Raw genomic sequence first — 25,347 nt, forward strand, 5'->3', positions numbered from 1 at the left:
TATTTCTTTACGTACTACACGAACATGTAATAAAAAGTGGGGGTTCCTATTTTAAAAAACGCACTTGATATGCGGTTGACCTATAGCAGCGCTATCTAGCGGGCTCACCATAGCGCCATCTGGTTTCCCCCTTGAATCTAGACAAGTTTCGTCTTTGTAGTTTTTTCGTTTGACGCTTATTTCGTGAGATATTTGGCGCGGTCACGATCAATGGAACAAGCTTCCTTTTGCGCCCTAGTTAAAATCCCTAAATAGTTCTCAATTCAGTATAATGCTGAAGCATAAATTCACAAACATACTTTGGCGCTGTATGGACAAACGCCGATATATGACAGTTTTTTTTTACGTTACTTTACATTCTGTATAATTTCAGTCTTCGGACGTAGCGATTATGTGCTACTTTGACACCTGCTACTTCCTCCCCGACCGTCGGCTATCCGCTGTTGGCGGCCAATTGTCTGTTGTTGGTGGCCAGTTGTCGGTTGCAAGACAGGCAACTGTGCCCAGTCATTTACTAACGGCAAAAAGATCACAACACCTAAAAATTATTATTGTAGACTAATGACATTTCGGGATTGCAATTGTCTAGGTTACATAATTAAGTAATTAACATTGCAAGACCAAAAGGTTAATGTAAGCGCTTGATAAACCTTTGCAAATGTAATATGCTGGTATAATACTAACCGTTGTAATCACCAGAATGTTGAATACAAGCATGCAAACGTGCATGCATTGCTTCGTATAGGTGCCGGATGTTAGCTTGTGGGATGGAGATCCATGGCAATTCCACTTGGTCGGTCAATACAGGGACGGTTAATGCAGTTTTTAGATGACGCCGAAGTTGTCGTCAGATGATGTCCCATATGTGCTCGATTGGGGACAGATGTCACGATCGAACAGGTCATTCTGAAGAGAATGTTGGGTTACAATAGCGGTATGCAAGTGAGCGTTATCCTGTTGGAAGACACCTGTTAAAATGCTGTTCATGAATGGTTGCACAACAGGTCGAATCATCAGACTGACATACAAATTTAAAGTCAGGGTGTGTGGGATAATCACGAAAGTGTTCCTACTATCGTATGAAATTGCACCCAGCCCTGCCGGCCGCGGTGGTCTAGCGGTTCTGGCGCTGCAGTCCGGAACTGCGGGACTGCTACGGTCACAGGTTCGAATCCTGCCTCGGGCATGGGTGTGTGTGATGTCCTTAGGTTAGTTAGGTTTAAGTAGTTCTAAGTTCTACGGGACTTATGACCTAAGATGTTGAGTCCCATCGTGCTCAGAGCCATTTGAACCAATTTTTGCACCCAGCCCATAACGGCAGATGCAGGTCCAGTGTGTGTAGCACACAGATAGGCTTTTTGTACACCTTCAGCTGGCCTCCTCCTAACCAAGACACGGCCAACACTGGCAATGAGGCGAAACCAGCTTTCATCAGAAAACACGACAAACCCTGCCCTCTAATGACCTCTCACTTGAGACCACTGAAGTCGCAGAAGGCGGTGGTCTGTGGTCATTGGAATGAATTCTCCGTGGCGTCTGGTTCGGAGCTCTCACTGAAGTAACTGATTCCTTCATAGTACCGCACTTACGCCGCTTTCACACTATACGGTTTTGACCGTACGGCAAAAAGCCGTACGAGTTTTAGCCGTGCCTGTGTTGCTTTCACATTACACGGCTTTTTGACGTGACCAGTTGTTGGTGTCTATTCAGTTTGCTTAATGTGTGTATCAAGATGAACCGTAAACGAGTTGTTGCTTTGTGGTTGCTTCATCGTCGCCGCAAAAGAAAAGGTCGTCTTTTGTGGGTACACCCCATTAACCAGAGAAGAGACGAAGTGGGTTTATTTTATACACTCTTTGAAGATTTGAGGAACGACGGAAATAAATTCTTTAACTATTTCCGAATGTCTATTACCTCGTTTGACGAATTACATAGAAAACTAAAGGATGTGTTACAACGACAAAACACACAATTCCGCAATTGCATCCAACCTGTTCAAATGCTGGCTATCACGTTAAGGTAATTTAATACATAAAAACTAGTTCTGTTTATTTACTTATTTATTTGTGTTTTACATTTTTATTACGCTCAGATTATGAAGTAGAAAAGTCAATATCAATATCAGCAGTTGAAACCAAAGAGTTTGTAGCAGGACTGACTGTACTGTCACTTTGTGGCGACAGGCTCTCTGCAAAAACGTTGTAGAACTGCGTTGTTGATGGTGGGCCTTCATGGCTACTTGTGGAAGGCGAAGGGTATGGTGGTGGCACTTTATTAATTCGTTGATAAGAACTGCGACCTTGAGAAGTCTGTAATGGTTGTTCGAGAAAAGTAGTTGGGTTTGGTGCAGCTGGAGGAGGACGAATCTGATGCGTATGGTAAGAGGATATTGGAGCAGCATTTTCCATAGGTGAATAAGAATAAGCTTGAAATCTATTATTATAGGGCATGGGAGGTGTGTAATGGGTAAATGGAGGAGGTTGAGCTGTCAATATATTTCTCCTTTCATATATATTTTCTATAACTTTGAGGACTCCCATCTGAAACTGAAGATAATCCTGTTCATCAAATTTTTCCAGATGAGGCTTCAGACTAAGTAAAAATGACATTTTGCTGCAAGGTTTGTCTTCTTCCAGAGCTCGTAATATTTTCATTTCGATTGCATCAGGTTTTCTATGTTTTCTGTTTGTATGGCACTCGCTTTTGGATGTTTGTTGTGTGGGTGCTGTATCAAATGGCCCAGAAACATTCTCAGTATTTTCGACGGAGCCCTGCGTTTCTATATCTTCTTCCAGTCTGGCGGTGCGTTCCGATTGAAAACTGTCCTCCGTCTCTCGAGCATCATACAGCTTTTTTAGAAACTGCAGCTGATCAGAATATACATACTTTTTCATTTTCTTTGCTGCTGAGCCACTTTTTTTCGCAGCTTGAATTTTTATGTTTGACTTCACAAAGGAGTCTCGTAGATTGGTCCACCTCCGTATTACTTCTATACCTACATCAAAAGAAAACAAAACTGTATGAAAACATTTTAATTTTGTATAGAAAAAAGCAAAACTGTAACAAAAAATGTCCACTGCAAACTAAATGTCACTGATTTTTTTTCGTTTTGTTCAGGTATCTGGCAAGCGGTTGTTCCTTCACTGACTTACATTTCCAGTACAGAATTGGGATTTCTACAGCAAGTAAAGTGGTTAATGATGTATGCACAGCAATTTGGTCATCACTGCGGGAAGAATGTATACAAAGACCGACCAAAGAGGTATGGGAATCAATAGCGGCTGGATTTGAACGTACTGCTAATTTCCCCCACTGCTTAGGAGCGGTGGATGGAAAACATATCCGTCTTACTGCCCCATTTAATAGCGGATCAATGTACTTCAATTACAAAGAATACTTTTCTGTGGTTCTGATGGCTGTAGCGGATTCCAACTACAGGTTCATTTATGTCGACGTAGGAAGTTATGGCAAAGACTGTGACTCTTCAGTGTTCAGACGGTCCAGTTTATGGAAGTCAATAGAAAGTAATTCCCTGGAATTTCCAGACGTCCAATGTCTGCCTGGTACGGAAGGTCCAAAAGTACCCTACTTCTTCGTGGGAGACGCAGCATTTGGCCTACACACGCATTTGCTCCGGCCTTTTGGGGGAACAAACTTGACAGTTGAGAAACGTGTATTTAATTACCGTTTGTGCAGAGCAAGGAGGTATGTGGAATGTGCTTTTGGCATCCTCACCAATAAGTGGCGGTTGTTTCACCGACCTTTAAATGTTCATCCAGATTTTGCAGTAAAAATGGTTAAAGCTTGCATTGTTTTACACAATTTTGTACGTCAGAGAGATGGATTTATAATTGAAGACACCACATCCTTCACTGGTTTGGAAGACTTAGCCCAAGATGCCAACATAAGAGGAGGACTGACAGCCAACGCCATAAGGAACACTCTTTGTAAATATTTTATGACAAATGCTGGAAGCGTGTCATGGCAGATGTCAAAGATATAAATTAACAAGCCTTTTCCTTTTTGTAGATTGTTTGTGAAAGCCTGCGACTGTATAGTAAATAGTTTTCTTTATAAATAAATTACTGCTACCACTCACGTTTTTAATCGTTTTGTTTATATTTTGTACGACGCGTTTCGGGAAATAATTCCGATCTTCAAGTGCGTTTTTTTCTCTAAGTTTTCATTATGTGTAGTGTTTTTTTATTTGTGAGGTCTTGTGCGTGTTTCTCTTATAAATTACAGTAAAGAAAACAGAATGCAAGACCTGACACATAAAAAGACACCACACATGATGAAAACTTAGAGAAAAACGCACTTAAGGATGGGAATTATTTCCCGAAACGCGTCGTGCAAAATATAAACAAAACAAAAAAAACGTGACTGGTAGCAGTAATTTACTTATAAACAAACGATTTACTTTTAGAATAAAATTTATAACGTTAAATAAAAACTGTTTAAAACGTATTAAATGTAATATTAATATATTAAATAAATACTTACCAAACGCATTTTTATCTTTGTCTTCCATCTCATCAAAATCTTGCTTCAGTGCTACGCAAACTTCCCGCCAAGCATTCTTTGTAGCAATACGATCTCTATACGCATCTAGAGTTTTGTCCCACAGAACAGGTCTTACTTCCACCAAGGTTATCAAAAGTTCAGTATCAATTTCATCCATTCTTCTACACTTTTCAGTAAACAAGAATAAACACAAATGAATAAAACGACACTACAACGAACTAGTCGACGCCGTACGGCTCAAAACCGTCCAGTGTGAAAGCATGCACTTAGTCACGTAGGCCACTGTTGTCGAACTTGCCGTACGGCGACCGTCTGTTGTAGTGGCAAGACACGGCTGCAGCACGGCACGGCAGCGGCATTTTGCCGTCGCCGTATAATGTGAAAGGCGCCATACATTTCTTCACACCTACAGCCGTACGGCTTTTTGCCGTACGGTCAAAACCGTATAGTGTGAAAGCGGCGTTACACACCACATCTTAAATACCATAACAGAGGAAGCGGGAGGGAATCATGGTTGGTAGTCATAATTTATGATTAAGACAGTTTATTGAAATTACCCCTTTCAAACAAAATTGACAAATACAAATGTGCACGAGCCACTAGATAAAACTTCGCAAATAGAATTAGGAACCCAACGTACTCAGTACTCTAACAAACAATTCAAAATTAAGAAAAAGGGGTTACAGTCAAACTTCAGAACTTCAAACTCCCATGTAGTACTTCCCTCAAAATAGATATAATGAAACAATTACAGGTAAAGGGTGACTTAATAACACTTGAACACTACTGCCAAACTCAAACATGTTACATACAATATATATATATATATACAGGGTGTTTCAAAAATGACCGGTATATGTGAAACGGCAATACAAACTAAACGAGCAGCGATAGAAATACAGCGTTTGTTGCAATATGCTTGGGACAACAGTACATTTTCAGGCAGACAAACTTTCGAAATTACAGTAGTTACAATTGTCAACAACAGATGGCGCTGCAGTCTGGGAAACTCTATAGTACGATATTTTCCACATATCCACCATGCGTAGCAATAATATGGCGTAGTCTCTGAATGAAATTACCCGAAACCTTTGACAACGTGTCTGGCGGAATGGCTTCACATGCAGATGAGATGTACTGCTTCAGCTGTTCAATTGTTTCTGGATTCTGGCGGTACACCTGGTCTTTCACGTATCCCCACAGAAAGAAATCACAGGGGTTCATGTCTGGCGAATAGGGAGGCCATTCCACGCCGCCTGCTGTATGTTTCGGATAGCCCAAAGCAATCACACGATCATCGAAATATTCATTCAGGAAATTAAAGACGTCGGCCGTGCGATGTGGCCGGGCACCATCTTGCATAAACCACGAGGTGTTCGCAGTGTCGTCTAAGGCAGTTTGTACCGCCACAAATTCACGAAGAATGTCCAGATAGCGAGATGCAGTAATCGTTTCGGATCTAAAAAATGGGCCAATGATTCCTTTGGAAGAAATGGCGGCCCAGACCAGTACTTTTTGAGGATGCAGGGACGATGGGACTGCAACATGGGGCTTTTCGGTTCCCCATATGCGCCAGTTCTGTTTATTGACGAAGCCGTCCAGGTAAAAATAAGCTTCGTCAGTAAACCAAATGCTGCCCACATGCATATCGCCGTCATCAACCCTGTGCACTATATCGTTAGCGAATGTCTCTCTTGCAGCAATGGTAGCAGCGTTGAGGGGTTGCCGCGTTTAAATTTTGAATGGATAGAGGTGTAAACTCTGGCGCATGAGACGATACGTGGACGTTGGCGTCATTTGGACCGCAGCTGCAACACGGCGAACGGAAACCCAAGGCCGCTGTTGGATCACCTGCTGCACTAGCTGCACGTTGCCCTCTGTGGTTGCCGTACGCTGTCGCCCTACCTTTCCAGCACGTTCATCCGTCACGTTCCCAGTCCGTTGAAATTTTTCAAACAGATCCTTTATTGTATCGCTTTTCGGTCCTTTGGTTACATTAAACCTCCGTTGAAAACTTCGTCTTGTTGCAACAACACTGTGTTCTAGGCGGTGGAATTCTAACACCAGAAAAATCCTCTGTTCTAAGGAATAAACCATGTTGTCCACAGCACACTTGCACGTTGTGAACAGCACACGCTTATAGCAGAAAGACGACGTACAGAATGGCGCACCCACAGACTGCGTTGTCCTCTATATCTTTCACATCACTTGCAGCGCCATCTGTTGTTGAAAATTGTAACTACTGTAATTTCGAAAGTTTGTCCGCCTGAAAATGTACTGTTGTCCCAAGCATATTGCAACAGACGGTGTATTTCTATCGCTGCTCGTTTAGTTTTTATTGCCGTTTCAAATATACCGGTCATTTTTGAAACACCCTGTATATATACACTCCTGGAAATGGAAAAAAGAACACATTGACACCGGTGTGTCAGACCCACCATAGTTGCTCCGGACACTGCGAGAGGGCTGTACAAGCAATGATCACACGCACGGCACAGCGGACACACCAGGAACCGCGGTGTTGGCCGTCGAATGGCGCTAGGTGCGCAGCATTTGTGCACCGCCGCCGTCAGTGTCAGCCAGTTTGCCGTGCCATACGGAGCTCCATCGCAGTCTTTAACACTGGTAGCATGCCGCGACAGCGTGGACGTGAACCGTATGTGCAGCTGACGGACTTTGAGCGAGGGCGTATAGTGGGCATGCGGGAGGCCGGGTGGACGTACCGCCGAATTGCTCAACACGTGGGGCGTGAGGTCTCCACAGTACATCGATGTTGTCGCCAGTGGTCGGCGGAAGGTGCACGTGCCCGTCGACCTGGGACCGGACCGCAGCGACGCACGGATGGACGCCAAGACCGTAGGATCCTACGCAGTGCCGTAGGGGACCGCACCGCCACTTCCCAGCAAATTAGGGACACTGTTGCTCCTGGGGTATCGGCGAGGACCATTCGCAACCGTCTCCATGAAGCTGGGCTACGGTCCCGCACACCGTTAGGCCGTCTTCCGCTCACGCCCCAACATCGTGCAGCCCGCCTCCAGTGGTGTCGCGACAGGCGTGAATGGAGGGACGAATGGAGACGTGTCGTCTTCAGCGATGAGAGTCGCTTCTGCTTGGTGCCAATGATGGTCGTATGCGTGTTTGGCGCCGTGCAGGTGAGCGCCACAATCAGGACTGCATACGACCGAGGCACACAGGGCCAACACCCGGCATCATGGTGTGGGGAGCGATCTCCTACACTGGCCGTACACCACTGGTGATCGTCGAGGGGACACTGAATAGTGCACGGTACATCCAAACCGTCATCGAACCCATCGTTCTACCATTGCTAGACCGGCAAGGGAACTTGCTGTTCCAACAGGACAATGCACGTCCGCATGTATCCCGTGCCACCCAACGTGCTCTAGAAGGTGTAAGTCAACTACCTTGGCCAGCAAGATCTCCGGATCTGTCCCCCATTGAGCATGTTTGGGACTGGATGAAGCGTCGTCTCACGCGGTCTGCAAGTCCAGCACGAACGCTGGTCCAACTGAGGCGCCAGGTGGAAATGGCATGGCAAGCCGTTCCACAGGACTACATCCAGCATCTCTACGATCGTCTCCATGGGAGAATAGCAGCCTGCATTGCTGCGAAAGGTGGATATACACTGTACTAGTGCCGACATTGTGCATGCTCTGTTGCCTGTGTCTATGTGCCTGTGGTTCTGTCAGTGTGATCATGTGATGTATCTGACCCCAGGAATGTGTCAATAAAGTTTCCCCTTCCTGGGACAATGAATTCACGGTGTTCTTATTTCAATTTCCAGGAGCGTGTATATATATATATATATATATATATATATATATATATATACACGCTCCTGGAAATTCAAATAAGAACACCGTGAATTCATTGTCCGAGGAAGGGGAAACTTGTATATATATATACACGCTCCTGGAAATTCAAATAAGAACACCGTGAATTCATTGTCCCAGGAAGGGGAAACTTTATTGACACATTCCTGGGGTCAGATACATCACATGATCACACTGACAGAACCACAGGCACATAGACACAGGCAACAGAGAATGCACAATGTCGGCACTAGTGCAGTGTGTATCCACCTTTCGCAGCAATGCAGGCTGCTATTCTCCCATGGAGACGATCGTAGAGATGCTGGATGTAGTCCTGTGGAACGGCTTGCCATGCCATTTCCACCTGGCGCCTCAGTTGGACCAGCGTTCGTGCTGGACGTGCAGACCGCGTGAGACGACGCTTCATCCAGTCCCAAACATGCTCAATGGGGGACAGATCCGGAGATCTTGCTGGCCAAGGTAGTTGACTTACACCTTCTAGAGCACGTTGGGTGGCACGGGATACATGCGGACGTGCATTGTCCTGTTGGAACAGCAAGTTCCCTTGCCGGTCTAGCAATGGTAGAACGATGGGTTGATGACGGTTTGGATGTACCGTGCACTATTCAGTGTCCCCTCGACGATCACCAGTGGTGTACGGCCAGTGTAGGAGATCGTTCCCCACACCATGATGCCGGGTGTTGGCCCTGTGTGCCTCGGTCGTATGCATATATATATATATATATATATATATATATATATATATATATATATATATGTATAGGTACAAGCTTAACCCACCTTGACGGAGTGAAGATAAATACTAAACTTTGGAAGGGCATATGTGACCAATTCCGGCAGTGGCAACGTTATTGAGCGCTGCCAGGCCTAGACCTCGGATGACATTTCACTTTCTGCCAAGGCCCTGGCACCATTGAAAGTTTCTGCCCGAATCACAAAACATTCCAGAAACACTGAAGCATAGAAACACTGGGCAGAACCTTTTACTCACTTACACATCGACAACTGTATTAATACAGTGCAGGCTTTAAAAACAGCAACATAAAATCATTTGGTTGCAGGAGACACAAATCACTAGTAGAACTTCTAAGAAAATTTTCAAATAACAGCTACCATTTAACTCGGCCAAGAAAGTCTCACTGTAATAATAAAGTATAAAATCTCTGAGTGCGTCGGTGAACAAACAATTACGACTTACTCCAAGTCGGGTACACAATACGAGGGAGCAGGTTCCACAGCTTCACCGCTTCCCTTCAAATTTTGTTCTCAGCGAAGTCACGGAACTTGTATCTCTAAGCTGCCCGTGTCGGCAAGACGCCCAACCAGTTTCACGCCACAAAGCGTAACGGTCATCACTTTCGGCAGCCGTTGACAATCGTCTCCCCCCCCCCCCCCCCCCTCCAAAGTCACGAGATCTCGAGGGTTACTCGTCAAAGGCTAACAACCAACTCGCTTCGCCTGCGAAGCCGCAAGATAAGACACGCGAAAAGCAACGATAACCTACCTCAACCACAATCGATCTCAACGACACATGAACAAAATGAGACTGGCGCCAGCTCTCCACGGCTCAAACAGTCCTTTGTTTAACTGTGGTGCCAACTGCTGCTCAGATTGCTGTTGCAGGTGCAGGACTATGCGCCATTCTCCGAACACAATGGTGGTCTTCCTCTTGGGTAGTGCCACGTGGCCGTCCGGAGGCTGGTCTTCTTGCGACCATTTATCTCGTGACCACTGCTGCCAGAAATCACGTACAGTGGCTGCAGTATCGCAGAAGGAACGACCAGCTTCTCGTACCCTATCAACGTTCTTGTACAAACTCACTGATGTGCTGATAATGGTATCTTTGTCGCCTTAAACGCAGTTTTGACTAACTTCAACTCACCACGTCCAATCTCGAAGGTAACTAACGCTCACGGCCGTTACAGCGTGTATACAAAGCAAACCCGATTTGCAAAAATGGTTCAAAAGGCTCTGAGCACTATGGGACTTAACTTCTGAGGTCATCAGTCCCCTAGAACTTAGAACTACTTAAAGATAACTAACATAAGGACATCACACACATACATGCTCGAGACAGGATTCGAACCTGCGACCGTCGCGGTCGCGCGGTTCCAGACTGTAGCGGCTGATTTGCATCCTCATAGTCGCACTACTAGCGCCACTCTGATGTGACGGTGAGAAATTTGAATAGACATAATCTATCAGTTGTACAGGCTGGAGCAGGCGAAACGCATGTTTTTTGAACCGCTAGTACGCGGTGACGAGAGGGGGTATTGACCTTGAATGAAAGTTAGCAGACTGGCCATATAATGCAGTTTCAGTCGCTATGGAGTGTTCGAGAGTAGAGCATCGTGTGTTTGTTGCCGAGCAGAAATTTAGAAACAATGACTCCGTAGCCACAGTGCAACGTCTTTTCCGTCAGTATTTTAGACCTGGACGTCGAGGCGCAGTGCCTGATCGAAATATTGTACTCGGAGTGGGTTGCAGCGTTTAGAAGTGCTGGATCTGTGATGGAAAAGAAACCACCTGGTCTTCCCCATTCAGTTTGTACTCCAGAAAATGTAGACCGAGTGAGAACAGAAGTTCTTGCTAGTCTGAAATCATCGGCTGGACGACAGGCTGTAGTGCTGGGTACGTCACGTCATTCGCTTCACCGTATCTCACAGGATGATCTTAAGTTTCACCCGTACAAGATAATGATCGTCCAGCAGCTTAGTGAAGGGGATTTTGTGCAGTGAAGAGAGTTTTGTCGCGTAATGGGCGAAATTTTTCCGGAAGATGCAGATGCTAGAGTCTTCATGAGTGATGAAGCACATTTTCATGTAGACGGTTACGTCAAAGTTCAAAGTTGTCGGTACTGGGCGCCGGAGAACCCACAAGAATTTCAGTAAAGACCTCTCCACAGTTTAAAAGTAACAGTGTGGCGTTACATTTCAAAGATGTGGATTGTTGGACCCTAATTTTTTTGAAGAGGAAGGAACTGCAGTTACTGTGACATCAGCACGCTACGTTAAAATGTTAAACAACTTTCTTCGTCCAGAAGTTGGAAGGCGTCAAGTGAACATGGTAGGAATATGGTTTCAGCAGGATGGTCCCACAGCTCACACGGCAAGAGCATCCATGGAAGTGGTTCGCCAAATGTTCCCAGGACTTGTTATTTCGAGATATGGTGATGTTTACTGGCCCCCTCGCTCACCCGATTTGTGGATATGCGACTTCTTTTTGTGGGGATATTTAAAATCAGAAGTCTACATGAAGAAGCCTCGCACAATCAATGACCTGAAGAATTCTATTCGTCAGGAAATTGAAGCCGTGCCGAAAGAAATGTTGGAGAGAGCCATGTGTAACTTTCGGGAGAGGATCCCAATTTGTATCCATCACGAAGGATGTCATCTCCATTATTTTTCGAACCTAATAAAGTATGTATATTTAAAAACTGCATTTAAAATTCTATCAATTAATGCTTGTTTTTATTATTTTTATCAAACCGTGTCCCATTCATTCAATAGTGGAAAACATGCGTTTCCTCTACTCCACACTATAGAAACACGCGTACCAACTATCGTTTACGTCACGCGACTCCTCTTTTGTGTTGTGATTTTTTTTTCCGTCTATGTAGATGTCGTCCTTTTTGCAACATATCTTACACAACGGTTAAACGTAGAATTTCGCCCACACTGGACCACGACTGCATCCTTAGCTCTCTCTTAAACAAATTAGGACGCGGATTCGCTTACAAAGTAAGTTACCACGATCTTCATAACTGGTCCCTTACAACACAAGGCTCACGGGCTTCAGTCCTCGTCTTCCAGACCTCAAACCCATTGTCCTGCATACCTCACTGCACTCAATGTCCTGGAAGAAAATATATTGTGGAGATATTTCTCAGCCACAGCCTGGGTAACTGTTCTAAGAAAAGTCTCACTCTGCAGCTGAGACTGCGCTGAACTTAACTTTAAAACTTAGTGCCGGACCGAAACTGGAAGCTGGGGCTTTTGGCTTTAGGGGGCAAATGGTCTACAGATTACGGTTGTAGGGACGGGCCCCTGTGCTGCACCCAGTTTTAATCTGCCAAGAAGTTTCTGTACAGCGTACAGCACGCTGCAGAGTGAAAGTTCATTATAAAAGCAATCTCCTAGGCTGTGAGGCATTATTCCGTTCGAGAGAGTCTGCAAACCGTTACGCAGGTTTGTCACGTGCTTCTGTCCTCTGATTCATTACAAACACTGTATCCTTAGTCTAAAGACAAAAATCTCGTGTGCTCCTTCCGTCTGTGAACTGCAAGAATAATTCTCACTTTTTACTCAGGAAATTGTGAGACATTCGTTTTAGTCTTTCGTCTCGAGATTTCCATAGCGTCGGGTTAGATCAAACTCACTACGAGGGCAAAACACACACATTCTCAGCGCCTTGCTATGCGGGAGACTCATCATGCCATATATTATCCCGAGGCCTTTCAACGAATCTTTTGTTTGCGAACCCAGATTATTTCTATGCATTGCTACAAAATATGAACTCTGACGGAAAGAAAACACAGCGCCATGATATAAACAAAAGCTGGTAGCTTCAACGCGTCGTGGCATCGGCTTCACTAATGCCTGAAGTAGTGCTGGAGCGAACTGACACCATGAATCTGAAAGGCTGTCCATAAATTTATAAGAGTACGAGGGGGTGGAAGTCTCTTCTGAACAGCACGTTGCTCGGCATCCCAGTTATGATCAATAATGTTCACGTATTGGGAGTCTGGTGGGCAGCGGAAGCGTGTAAACTCACACGAGTGTTCTTGGAGCCACTCTGTAGCAATTCTGGACGTGTGGGATGTCGAATTGTCCTGCTGGAATTGTCCAAGTCTGTCGGAACGAACAATGGACAAGAAAAGGATGCAGGTGATCAGACAGGTTGCTTACATATGTGTCACCTGTCAGAGTCGTTTCTAAACGTATCATGGGTCCCATATCAATCCAACTGCAGAAGCCCCACACCATTACAGAGCCTCCACAAGCTTGAATAATCCCCTGCTGACATGCTGAGTGCATAGCTTCATGAACTTGTCTCCATACCCATACACATCCATTCGCTTGAAACAATTTGAAAAAGTCATCTACAGTCCAATGTCGGTGTTGACGGGCCCAGGCGAGACGTAAAGCTTCGTGTCGTGCAGTCAGCAAGGGTACACGATTGGGTCTTCGGCTCCGGAAGACCATATCGATGAAGTTTTGTTGAATGGTTAGCACGCTGACGCTGTTGGCCCGGCATTGAGATCTGCAGGAATCTGCGGAAGGCTTGCACTTCTGTCGCGTTGAGCGATTCTCTTCAGTCGTCGTTCGTCCTGTTCTTGCAGGATCTTTTTTTGTCCGCAGCGATGTCGGACATTTGATGTTTTGCAGGATTCCAGCTACTCGCGGTACACCCCATTGCTACTCCGGAGATGCTGTGTCCCATTGCTCGTGCGCCGACTATAGCTCCACGTTCAAACAGACCTAAATCTTGGTAACCTGCCATTGTAGCAGCAGTAACCGATCCAACAACTGTGCCAACACTTGTCTTATATAGTCGTTGCCGACCGCAGCGGCGTATTCTGTCTGTTTACATGTGTTTGTATTTGAATACGCATGCCTATAACAATTTCTTTGGCACTTCAGTGTACATCTGAAAGATGATGTTTATTCACATTTAGCGCCACGCTTCACAGTGGTTTAGTACACGCTGCAGCGATCGTGAGTATTAGTTACTTTAGGGATTGGACGTGGTAAGTTGAATTTAGTCAAGAATGCCTTTAAAGGACAGAGAAGCTCCTCGTTGCCTTTGAACGTGGTTGAGTAATAGGGCAACGATACCGCAGGAAGACTTGGCCGGAATGTAGTCACTGTACACGACTGCTGGCAGCGGTGGTCACGAGAATGTACAGGCAATAGAAGACGGAGGCGGAGGATAGCGTAGTGTTTAACGTCCCGTCGCCAAAGAGGTCGTTAGAGATGGAGCACAAGCGGAGGAACGATCCCGGTATTTTCCTGAAGCGATTTAGGGAAGTGAAGGAAAATCTAAATCATGATGGCTGGACGCGAGTTTGAATCGTCGTCCTCCAGAATGCGAGTCCATTGTACTAACCACTGCGCCACTTCCCTCAGTCGCAACAAGAGCGGGCTCCGGACGGCCGCGAGGTACTGCCGACAGGGAAGACCACTGTTTTCGGCCTATGACTCTGGTGCATCGTACTGCATCTGCAGCAGCACTTTGAGGAGAAGTTGGCACCACAGTGACACAACGAACTGTTACACCTATGTTACTTCCAGGACGGCTCCAAACCACACGCCCTGGACATAACAAGTGCTTGAAAGGTTCTCAGGAGTAACGTCGAATGATGGTGTCGAAACGGTACAATATTTCGAAGAGACAGATGCTCGTTCTGACGAGTTGTTTCCCAGCATCTACATCTACTTCTACATCTACATGACTACTCTGCAATTCACATTTAAGTGCATGGCAGAGGGTTCATCGAACCACAATCATACTATCTCTCTACCATTCCACTCACGAACAGCGCGCGGGAAAAAAGAACACCTAAACCTTTCTGTTCGAGCATCCTGTTGAACGGGCTACAGGTACGGCAGAAATAATTCGCCTTGCGCAAGGTACTCTCATGTTCAGAAAAAGCAGAACGTCTTGAATGAACAGAAACAGAAGTGTATTCATAGGACATGTTCATTAGTGTGTTCAGTAGAAATGATTAGCATTTAAACCAGGTGCGCCAGCAGGTTCAAGGTCAGCAACGAAATTACGGCCCTCATTGTCGCTATAAACCGGAGGTCACGAATCAGTGCAACTTCAGCAGACATGCAGGTAGCCTGGCAGACGTTGCGCGAATCGTACCGTCATATCAGTTGGTTTGAAGGAAGGCGCATTATTGGCACGAGAGAATGTGATGGATCCATCAGGGAAATTGCTGCTCTTGTGGGGCGAAGTGTTTTGGTAGCGTAAATGGTGCGTGCAGAATGGTCCACGGAAGGCCGTAGAACACGACTGGCAGGTCACGTCACACCACTCAGACCACCACCCGAGAATGCCGACACATCATCCGAATGGCGTTGCAGGTCAGATCTGCGTCCTCCTCGGCTCTGGCGCAACAGTGGAATAGTGTAATTCTATGAGGGGTGGCAGTCCGTCGCCGTTCATTAAGGCATGTCTTACGTGCGCGTCGTCTACTTCTCCACCTACCTTTGACGAATGTGCAGGAACTGGCTAGACGGCAATGTTGTATGGAACGACGTCACTGCGGGTGGAAATGGCATCAGATAGTGTTTTCGGACGAATCCAGTTTATGTTTGTTTGAAAAAGATGGCTGCATTTTGGTCCGCCGTCGACTGGGAGAGTGACATAACAGCAATTGCATCCGAACAAGACATACAACGCAAACGCTAGGGCTTATGGTGTGGGATGCTATTGGATCCAACCACAAATCACAGTTGGAGCGTGTACAGAACACTTTTAACAGTGTGACCTACGTGAACGACGTCCTGCGATCCGCAGCAGTATCCTTTTTGCAGAACATTCCGGACGCCACTTTTCAGCAAGACAATTCACGACCACATGTTGCTGCACAAACACGTGCCTTCTTTGTGTCACAGGATGTCAGCCTTTTTTCCTGGCCCGCCAGATCACCAGACTCGTCACCAATCGAAAATTTGTGGTAAATGCTGAAACGTCGGGTGCAGCACTGTAACCCAGTGCCAACCACCGCAGATGAACTTTGGAACTAGGAGAATGCAGCGTGGATGGATGTATCACAGGACCCCATTCGCGCCTTATACGCGCCGATGTCATCACGCTTGGAACAAATTATCAGGGCCCATGGCGGATCCTGTGACTACTAGGTAACAGGATATGTTGTGTTGTTTTCAATATGTATGTTGCTGTGTTCTGTTCTGTACGTCAAGCGGTGTACTTTAATTGTGCGTGCATGTGCAGTTCATTAAACTGTATGATTTGTGGACACATATACGTATTACGTACACATCAAATGGCGGCACACATGCTAAAGTGACAGCACAACGTACCACGGGCAAATTACACAGTCTTTTTTTAATGGAAATATTATGTGAAGATTTAACGGGCAGAATATGACACACGTAAAGAGCGATGTGAAGCACCGTGTTAGCTCGTATGTTAACAAAGCATCTCAAGCTCTTTTTGCATTGAAAATTCATTGAAATCAATACTGCTTTAACGCCATGCGCTCGCGTAGAGCAATACTATTGTGTGACACATTTATCACTGATCATTTCGTAGTAAGTTAATTTCGGTGAATTTACGAAGCAAACATGAAAGATAGCCGTGATGCAGCAACCACAAGAATTTAATGAAAGGTACTATTAATTTTTCCAAATAAATCAAAATGGCTTAAATAATATAATTAAAATGCAAACTTTCTAAGTAATTACCGCGACTCTCTGCTGTTTATTACGGTATTGGCAATATTCAAATAAGACATTGCGGACGCGCAAATGGCCGACAACAATCAATCATAGGCTTGCGCTGTATTGCGCATTGTCATTTTCTGAAAAGATACGTTGTTAGTCTCCTGAAATGTAGGGATGCTAAAGATACACAAACAAAGGTTTTAAAATGAAATAAACACATACATCCAACCAAAATGCAGCATAAGTACACTTACAACGTCTGTCCTCATCCAGGATCAAGACCATAGTAAGTAATTACATAAAATCATTTGACTGTATCACAGTTAATTTTTTAACACAGAACAAAGAATGATATACATAATAAATCGACTCTGTTTTTAAATATAATTACATTAAATGATAAATGTTTTTGTACATTTTCACGTAAGTCTTTCAAGAATTAAGAAAAAGGCTTAATTCAGTGGACTGTTCGTAATTCCACATGAATAAATGTTGCTCCCCACGACAACCAGAAAAATATGCTGAACTGAGGTGACTGAAATGCTAATCATTTCTGCAGAAGGTACTAATGTACATGACTTGTGAATATGAACATTCTACCTCTCTATTTGTTCAACGCGTCAGTTGTATTTTCCATCTGCTGTACCAGAACTTACTGTACAGAAAGAGTTGATCAATAGTCGTGATGACCGTCAAATTACTTTAGGCCGTTATCGAACGTGTTGACAGGCTTGACAGATTTCATTTGCTATCACTGAGTGTTACTTTTCCTTGTCCAGTTGTCGTCTGGTGGCCGTCGCTATTGTGAATGCCAGCGCTGGTTTTCCAGTTTCTGCTAATAGTGACTGTCGTCCAGCTTTAATCCAACTAAATGGTGTGGTCTGGTGCAACTATGCTGTTTTCAAAGACGAGTAATTTGGACGGGTTAGCCGGTGTTTTCTAACATCGTCTGGAAAAGAAATTTCTGAATGTATTGGCAGAAAGCAGCATCCTATGAGCGCTAGGAAGAAATGGCCAACCGAAATGACTACATTTTGCATTTGCGAGTGAATGGCCGAAAGGTCTGTATTTTACAATACACGTTGGTTACGTAATACTTTCGCTACTTGATCCAATGTAGATAAAGATTTGTGACTGTATTGATACAAAACTTTATATGAATGGCGTTCAGACTGTGCGACGCAGGATTTGCGATGTTACTAATGTTGATGTCAGGCGCAGGTAATGGTACGGGGACGTAGGGTTGAAAAGCAACCACCATTGGGCATTATAGTAGCAGGCAGTCAAAGTGATGCTAGACGAGGAGAGCAGGGCTTTACCCGTGACGCTGTTTTATAGGAACAGCAGCAATATTATTGCTGCTCTTTGCAAATATCGACGCATTAAAAGAATACAACGAGGTCCTCCATCCACACATTTGGAGAAAATCGAATCAATGGCTGATATTTCCAAACGGGGTGGCCACCAAGATCACCTTTGTGATTTCCGGCTGTCGCGTTACCTGAAGGATAGGATTTACCAACGGGACGCTAACGAACGTTGCACATCGAACATGAGCATAACGAGGGACGTAGCCTAACTCCTACCTGAGATATTCGGGCAGCGATCCCAGCACATGGTCGTCACACTGAACAGTGTTTGCAACTTGGAACTTAAACATGGTATGCATTAACAAATGTTACCCTCTCATGTAGAAATTAATTTCTTTCAATTGTTTATTCGTTATTTCCTTTCCGCATGTCCTGACAAATTTTTCCACAAAGTTTCATTGCCCTTCAGCCACTCGTTTTCCATGGGAGCCCTTTCAAGTAGAGAAAGTTTATTTACAACCGCCCTGTAACTGTGTGGAGCTTTTCGGTAACTCGCGAAATTAGCATTCTGCCGGCTGCTGTCGTGAGAGCAGGAGTCGCGGGACCTGCGAGGTGCAGCTGAAATTTTAAAAATGTTGCGTGTATAAATTCGGAAATAAGTTATCGTCAGTTACCAGCGAAGTCGTTTTGCCGTCATTTGTGGGAAAAAGAGCGACTTAATGAGTGTTCATTTGTTAGGTGGATAGAGGCAAAGTAGGTGAAGTCTTAGAGAAGACAAAACATTCCTTTCTTCCAGTGGGGAGTTGCGTTTTTTGCGAGTGTCATTTTACCATTCAACGTCAGACGGCTTTCCAGTTTTGATTGTAGAGGCGGTACTGTAAACCGGTTGGATACGATACAGATGCTGATTGACGTGCTGGTTTTCCAATCGAGAGGTCGGACCTGAGAGACTCTTGAAAGTTGTTATAAAGGACAGTTAGGTGCAAACGCGGCAAACTGTGCACAGACGTTGGTAAAGCAGGTAGTTGCATAGAAAAATGCTGGTAGTAAATCACACTGGAGCTGTCGTTCGATTATGTCCCATATGTGCTCCACTGGAGACAGTTCTGGTGACCAAGAAGCCAAGTTAAAATGTGGACACTCTATAGAGCATGCTGGGTTGCGACAGCGGTATGTGGGCAAGCGTTATCCTGTTGGAAAACACCGCCGAGAATGCTGTTCATGAATGGTGGAACAACAGGTAGAATCACCAGACTTACGTACAATTTTGTAGTCAGGTCCAAAAAATGGTCCAAACAGCTCTGAGCACTATGGGACTTAACTTCTGAGGTCATCAGTCCCCTAGAACTTAGAACTACTTAAACCTAACTAACCTGAGGACATCACACACATCCATGCCCGAGGCAGGATTCGAACCTGCGACCGTAGCAGTCGCGCGGTTCCAGACTGCAGCGCCTAGAACCGCTCGGCCACCGCGGCCGGCTTGTAGTCAGGGTGCGTGGGATAACCATGAGAGTGTTTTTGCTGTCCAGTGTGTATAGCACGCAGACATGTTGGTTGCAGGCCTTCAGTTAGCCTCCTTCTAACCAACACATCACCATCACTGGCACAGAGGCAAAACCAGCTTTCTTCGGAAAACACAACTCCAGCCTGGCCCTGCAATGAGCTCTTATTTGACAGAACTGAAGTCCCAAATGGCGGTCGTTTGGGATCAGTGTTGTGAGGTATGCGTGTTGGATAAACGACGCACCTATTTCCACGGACTGTATTGTAAAGCTAAATGCACAGTATCAATAGTTGGAACAGACCTGCTTCCTTCTACGTAAGCCTATTCTTTCCGGTAGATGCGCCGGCTCCAAAGCTGAAAGATGTTCGTTCTGCTAATAAGTCTATAGCAGTAGTTTGATCGACACCAAAAGTAGATTTAAAACAATGTAATTACACTCTTGGTGTAAAATATTCACTGATGTGGCCAGTTTCGGGTCTCACGTATAGTTAGATTTTGTTACTTATTACACTAGTTCATAGTGTATTAAAATGTCCTTGTGCAGTAATCACACAACACAGTCCAGTGGTTCAAAACGATTCACACGTGGCGAACATTTAACGTATCAGTTCACTGTGTCACTATCTTCATACACATTTATGGAACTCGAAGCAATTGAGGTAGACTACAAAAAGAATCAATATGGCGGTCAAAACTGCACTGCTAACCAGTCATTGTTGACAGGAGTCTATAAGTACTGAGTTCCTCTAAAAGTTCTCACTCGGAATGAACTAGTAATTACTGTCACAGAAGTCGTGAATTAAAACCATGAGTGAAGAATACGAACTGTACGCAATACATGTGAACATTTCAGAATGTTAGATATCGGACTACGGGACGACAAGAGACATGGTTGTTGCTGACTTTGCTCTTAACTGCAGACTGCCTGACCTCAGATGTGTTGGGTCTGTATATAGTTTCGACTTTATGAACAATACTTTTTACGCCACTTATTACTGACGGCAGCCATCTTAAATAAAATCTTTTGCGCCCCTCGAAACATTGAACTTTATGATTAGTAAGTTAATTAACAAATGCTACAAGTTAAATGGAACATTACCAATATATCAACAAAATTATAGTGGCAAAATTAAAGAATCTAATAGTAATTTTGACATGATTTGTAACGGAAGTTAGCAATGGTCTGGAGTTTTAATGTTAATTAATTCGGAAGATATTTAAGTTTCAGAAAATTTTATATACCATACGGAAATGTTGGCGATATGCACTTTAAAACGATAGGTGTTAATATGACGAAATATGTTTCCTACCGCTCACTAAATATGCAAGGTCGTACTATGTTAACCTTTTCAATCAACAATATTTCATTATTAACAAAGTTTCCAACTAATTAGTAGCTGCAGCTATATTATCACGTAGTTTGTAATGAGCAATAAATTCAATGCGACTAAGCTTATTTATGAATCTGAAATTCCTATGTGCTGCCATTACCATAGTTTTAAAAAAAATTCAGAAAATCTTGGTAGGCTGCAAAACATAGAAGATAAGAGTAGATACTCATCTTGCTTCGTCTCAGAGCGTCGCTACGCTCTCCAAGTCTTCCGTTTTTCGCTTTGTCAGCAACATTGCCTGTCTCTTTACCTTTACTGCCGCCCTTTAATGCTCTGCACATCTGGTGGAGCTAGACCACAGAACTGGCAGAGAACTGTAACAGACAGCGTGTTTTATGAAACCATTGCGACAGAATTACTCCTAAATTACGCTACCTGAAACTAGAGAGAGAGACAAAAGAAATAAGATTCTGTCAGGGGACATGTTGAAGTACAACAGTGGGCAGATAATGTTTGAAATGATCGCTATAGCAAAAATCTACTAATACCAGTATTGCTGGCCCCTATTTTAACAGTTGAGATAGAGTCTCCCTCCACGTCGGTCGGGGACCTGAGTTGGCGTAGTAAAACGCTGAAACTGGTTGCCAAATAAAATAAGGATAGAAGGGTTTAATTTGACGTCCTGTATCGAACGGGCGAGTCTGGAACCATCTCTAAAAACATGGACATACAAAGTCACGAGTTAATTTACCACTCGAAAAAAAAAGAAAAAAAAAATGCATAGACATATGGAAATGTATTCATAAAATTCCTTATCAGTTAAATAGAAGGAGAGATGTTTTTAAAAGTTTAATACCAAATCTGCTGATTGTTTACTGGCTGCCTAGTTTCGGGCTTTGCTGATTTTCACAAGCAACATATTGTATTTAGGATGCGTTTGGTGTGGAGAGTTCTGTTTACGACACCACACTTATACCTTCATTGTTATCTGCGTGACAGCGGTATTTTATATAAACTGGTGAATTTGTTCTTATTAGATTACACTGTTAGTCACCCTGGCTCATTCATCGTGGGAGTTACCGCGACTAGAAAAAATTGGCAAAGCTCTAAACAACTCAGTCAGTAAATAAACAGTAGCTTTAGTGTTGAACATTTCTCCAGTGTTTGAGAGCTGCAAGACGCGACGCACTGAAAATGTTTATGAATTAAGTTAGCACTTGTAACAAACTGCACGGTTGTATCTAGCATAGTTTCTTAGAAATTTTCGTAACGAGTGAAGGACTTCACCCCTCACTCCCTACATTCAGGGCATGCGAAGCTAGTCACATTGCGACATTTCTCCACTTTCTACTTTCTCCATACTATAATGCCATCGAAGAAATAGCTCACTGAATCTCACGAAAGGGCCCGCCGTCGGCATCAGGAGTTATCAAAATTCTAAGCATGGCTCCGAATCAGCAACTGTATAAGTCTGAACAGGTTGTAAAAATCAGCCAACCAGTTGCAAAACCAAGTTTTATTAGGGCTAATAAACATTTCTTTTGCAACTGGTTGGCAGATTTTTTTCAACCTCTTCAGAAGTTATTATGTGGACACTTTTCGAAGTTCGTGTAATGTGCTTGTTTTGCAGTTTCCGGAAGAGGCTGGAAGAGGCCAAGAAGCAGAGCCATGCCTCTCTCCCACCACTAAAATTTTATCGCGTTCCAGGGCTTAGACGCTGCGCTAGAAACTTCAAAGTTTCACAATTTATTGGTCATTACAGGAGATTCCAGTTCGAGGCCTTAGCGGGAGAGAAAAATGTTCATCTCCGAAACTGGCACCGAAAGAAATAATAGTATGAAAACAGCCAACCCGACGAGTAGCCAAGTGCTAAGCAGCTCTCTCATTATCTGTATTGCTTGGAACACATGCAGAACGTCTTATTTGAAATATACTTGTTTTGAGAAATGTGCTGCGAGTTTCCTGAATTCTTAACATTCGTGTTCTATCTCTCCGTATATTGTGCTAATACTTTCACAAACGTTCTCTATCAAGTGTGCTTTTACCTATGGTTTCTAAAGTTTTAGACAAGAGCTCCCTTGATCTTGACGCCTCCCTAATATTTCCCTTTTGTTAGATTGGGCTTGGAAGAGACTCAAGTCTTCTAAGACATTCATTTTGTATTTTCTTAACATTTGAAAGACTCAGTTTCTCCCGCTCAGATTTTTCTGTGATCCATTGTTTGATTCCGTTGTCACATTCTATGTCACAGACGTATGTTAGCATAAACTATGAATAACTGTATTGAAATTTGAGAAATATGGAGTATTCATGACTTTTTATTCTGTAATTCTTATGGACAAGTAAATTATTCCTCCGGTTAAGTCTTTAAGTGCGTATCTTGTCATCTTTATCGTTAAAGAACTTTATTGTAACAAAAAAAAAAAAAAAAACAACAAAGGAAAACGAATAAGAAGAAAAGAGCATATTAGAATCAAAAATTTCCTTCGATACTTCCGACTAATGCAAACTCTCGCACTCTCTCTCTCTCTCTCTCTCTCTCTCTCTCTCTCTCTCTCTCTCTCTCTCGCACCCTTTCTTTCTCTCCCCTCACCCAACCACATACACGTGACTACTCTATGAAGTTACCAATATAGTGCAATACAGATTTTGGAAATTTTTCTTTCTGTTTTTCTGTTCTTTTCATATCAAACAGAAAGAGAATTGCTATAGCAATGGTTCTGTATATGGATAAATGAAAAGATGATTACTGTCGTTCAGCAGTAATGGAATGGCGTGTTTGTAGCAGCAGCTTTGGAATGTGTTTGCTTTACATGAAGCTAACAGTTTTCCATAGGCAGGGTGGTCAGAAACAGTCTGAAAAACTTGTAAGGGTGTTGCAGGGTAGTTTGTGCTGAGAAATAATTGTTAACAAAAAATTCGATATGTTGCGCGGTTTCCAGCTTAATAAGCACTGACGTTAGCCAATCAGGCCGTTGCCAGAGCAAATTCAAGCCGCCCACCAGAGACAGTGTTGCCCAATGCGTTCTTCATTTGGTTTTCTAAAACCGAACAAGAGAGCGATATAAAAATTGGACATGGAACGGTAGTAAGGAAGGATCCAACCTGAGCCAAAGGCTGAGCAGTCTCGTGTTCTATCATCTATGCTATGAGAACAACTGACAAAAATTGTCTCTGACGGGTCGCTTGAATTTGCGAGCGCTATGGCCTGATTGGAGCATTCCTATGCCAATTAACTTGGAAACAGAGCAAAGTATGAATTTTTTCCTGAACAGTTATTTCTCAGCACAAGACACCCTGCAACACTCTTACAAGCATTTGTACTAAATGCGTTCTTCATTTGGTTTTCTAAAACCGAACAAGAGAGCGATATAAAAATTGGACATGGAACGGTAGTAAGGAAGGATCCAACCTGAGCCAAAGGCTGAGCAGTCTCGTGTTCTATCATCTATGCTATGAGAACAACTGACAAAAATTGTCTCTGACGGGTCGCTTGAATTTGCGAGCGCTATGGCCTGATTGGAGCATTCCTATGCCAATTAACTTGGAAACAGAGCAAAGTACGAATTTTTTCCTGAACAGTTATTTCTCAGCACAAGACACCCTGCAACACTCTTACAAGCATTTGTACTAATCCTGACCACCCTGATCGTCAGGGACTGAGAAGTTAAGCAGTACTTCCTGTCGAGACTAACCACCTTAAAAAGTAAACTGGAAAATTACGAAGTGCATACAATGAAGCAAAGTGTTTGCTAAGTGAAGTGATTACTGTGTGTGGATAGAGCGGTGTGTGAACTTAATGGACTGATACATCAAAGTGAGATTCACGGGAACAATGTTAATCAAATGTAACTCATCTACGAAGGAAGTGGCTTACAACGCTTTTGTTTGAACAGTTCTTGAGTGTTGTTCAGGAATCTGGGATCCCTACGAAGTAAGAGAGAGAGAGAGAGAGAGAGAGAGAGAGAGAGAGAGAGAGAAGATCCAACGAAGAGCGACGCGTACCGCCACTAGACTGTAGTCCACCCGAGAGCATTACAGAGGTGCTCAACAACCTCTAGTGACGCACACTGTATGAGAGGCGTTGTTGCATCGCTGAGAAGTTTGCTTTTGGGATTTCGAGATAGCACTTTTCGGGTAGAGCCTGACATCATATTACTTCCTCCCTGATACTACTCGCAAAATAACCACGACGAAAAAATTCGAGAAAGAGCTAACACAGACGCTTGCCGACAATCAATCCTTCGCGAGTGGAACAGGGAAGGGGGGACCAGTTAGTGCTACCAGAAGTACGCTCCGCCACACACCTGTAGGTTGCTTGCGCGTTTTGATTATTGATCACAGTATTATATCAGAATATAATACTGTGAAAGCTACACAATCAGACTAGGCTAGTTTACCAAACTG

The 25,347-nt window shown here is 43.9% G+C and overlaps 1 protein-coding gene across 1 annotated transcript; it reads right to left on the minus strand.

Moving 5' to 3' along the window:
- Positions 1-2,093: 2,093 nt before the first annotated feature.
- Positions 2,094-4,681, minus strand: LOC126455891 (uncharacterized). Its single transcript, XM_050091686.1, has 2 exons — positions 4,504-4,681; positions 2,094-2,995 (listed from the first exon to the last, which is right to left on the minus strand). Exons 1-2 carry the CDS (start codon positions 4,679-4,681, stop codon positions 2,094-2,096), a joined length of 1,080 nt encoding a protein of 359 aa, XP_049947643.1.
- Between the last annotated feature and the right edge of the window lie 20,666 nt (positions 4,682-25,347).

The sequence above is a fragment of the Schistocerca serialis genome, chromosome 1, assembly GCF_023864345.2.
Source record: "Schistocerca serialis cubense isolate TAMUIC-IGC-003099 chromosome 1, iqSchSeri2.2, whole genome shotgun sequence".
Taxonomy (NCBI): domain Eukaryota; kingdom Metazoa; phylum Arthropoda; class Insecta; order Orthoptera; family Acrididae; genus Schistocerca; species Schistocerca serialis.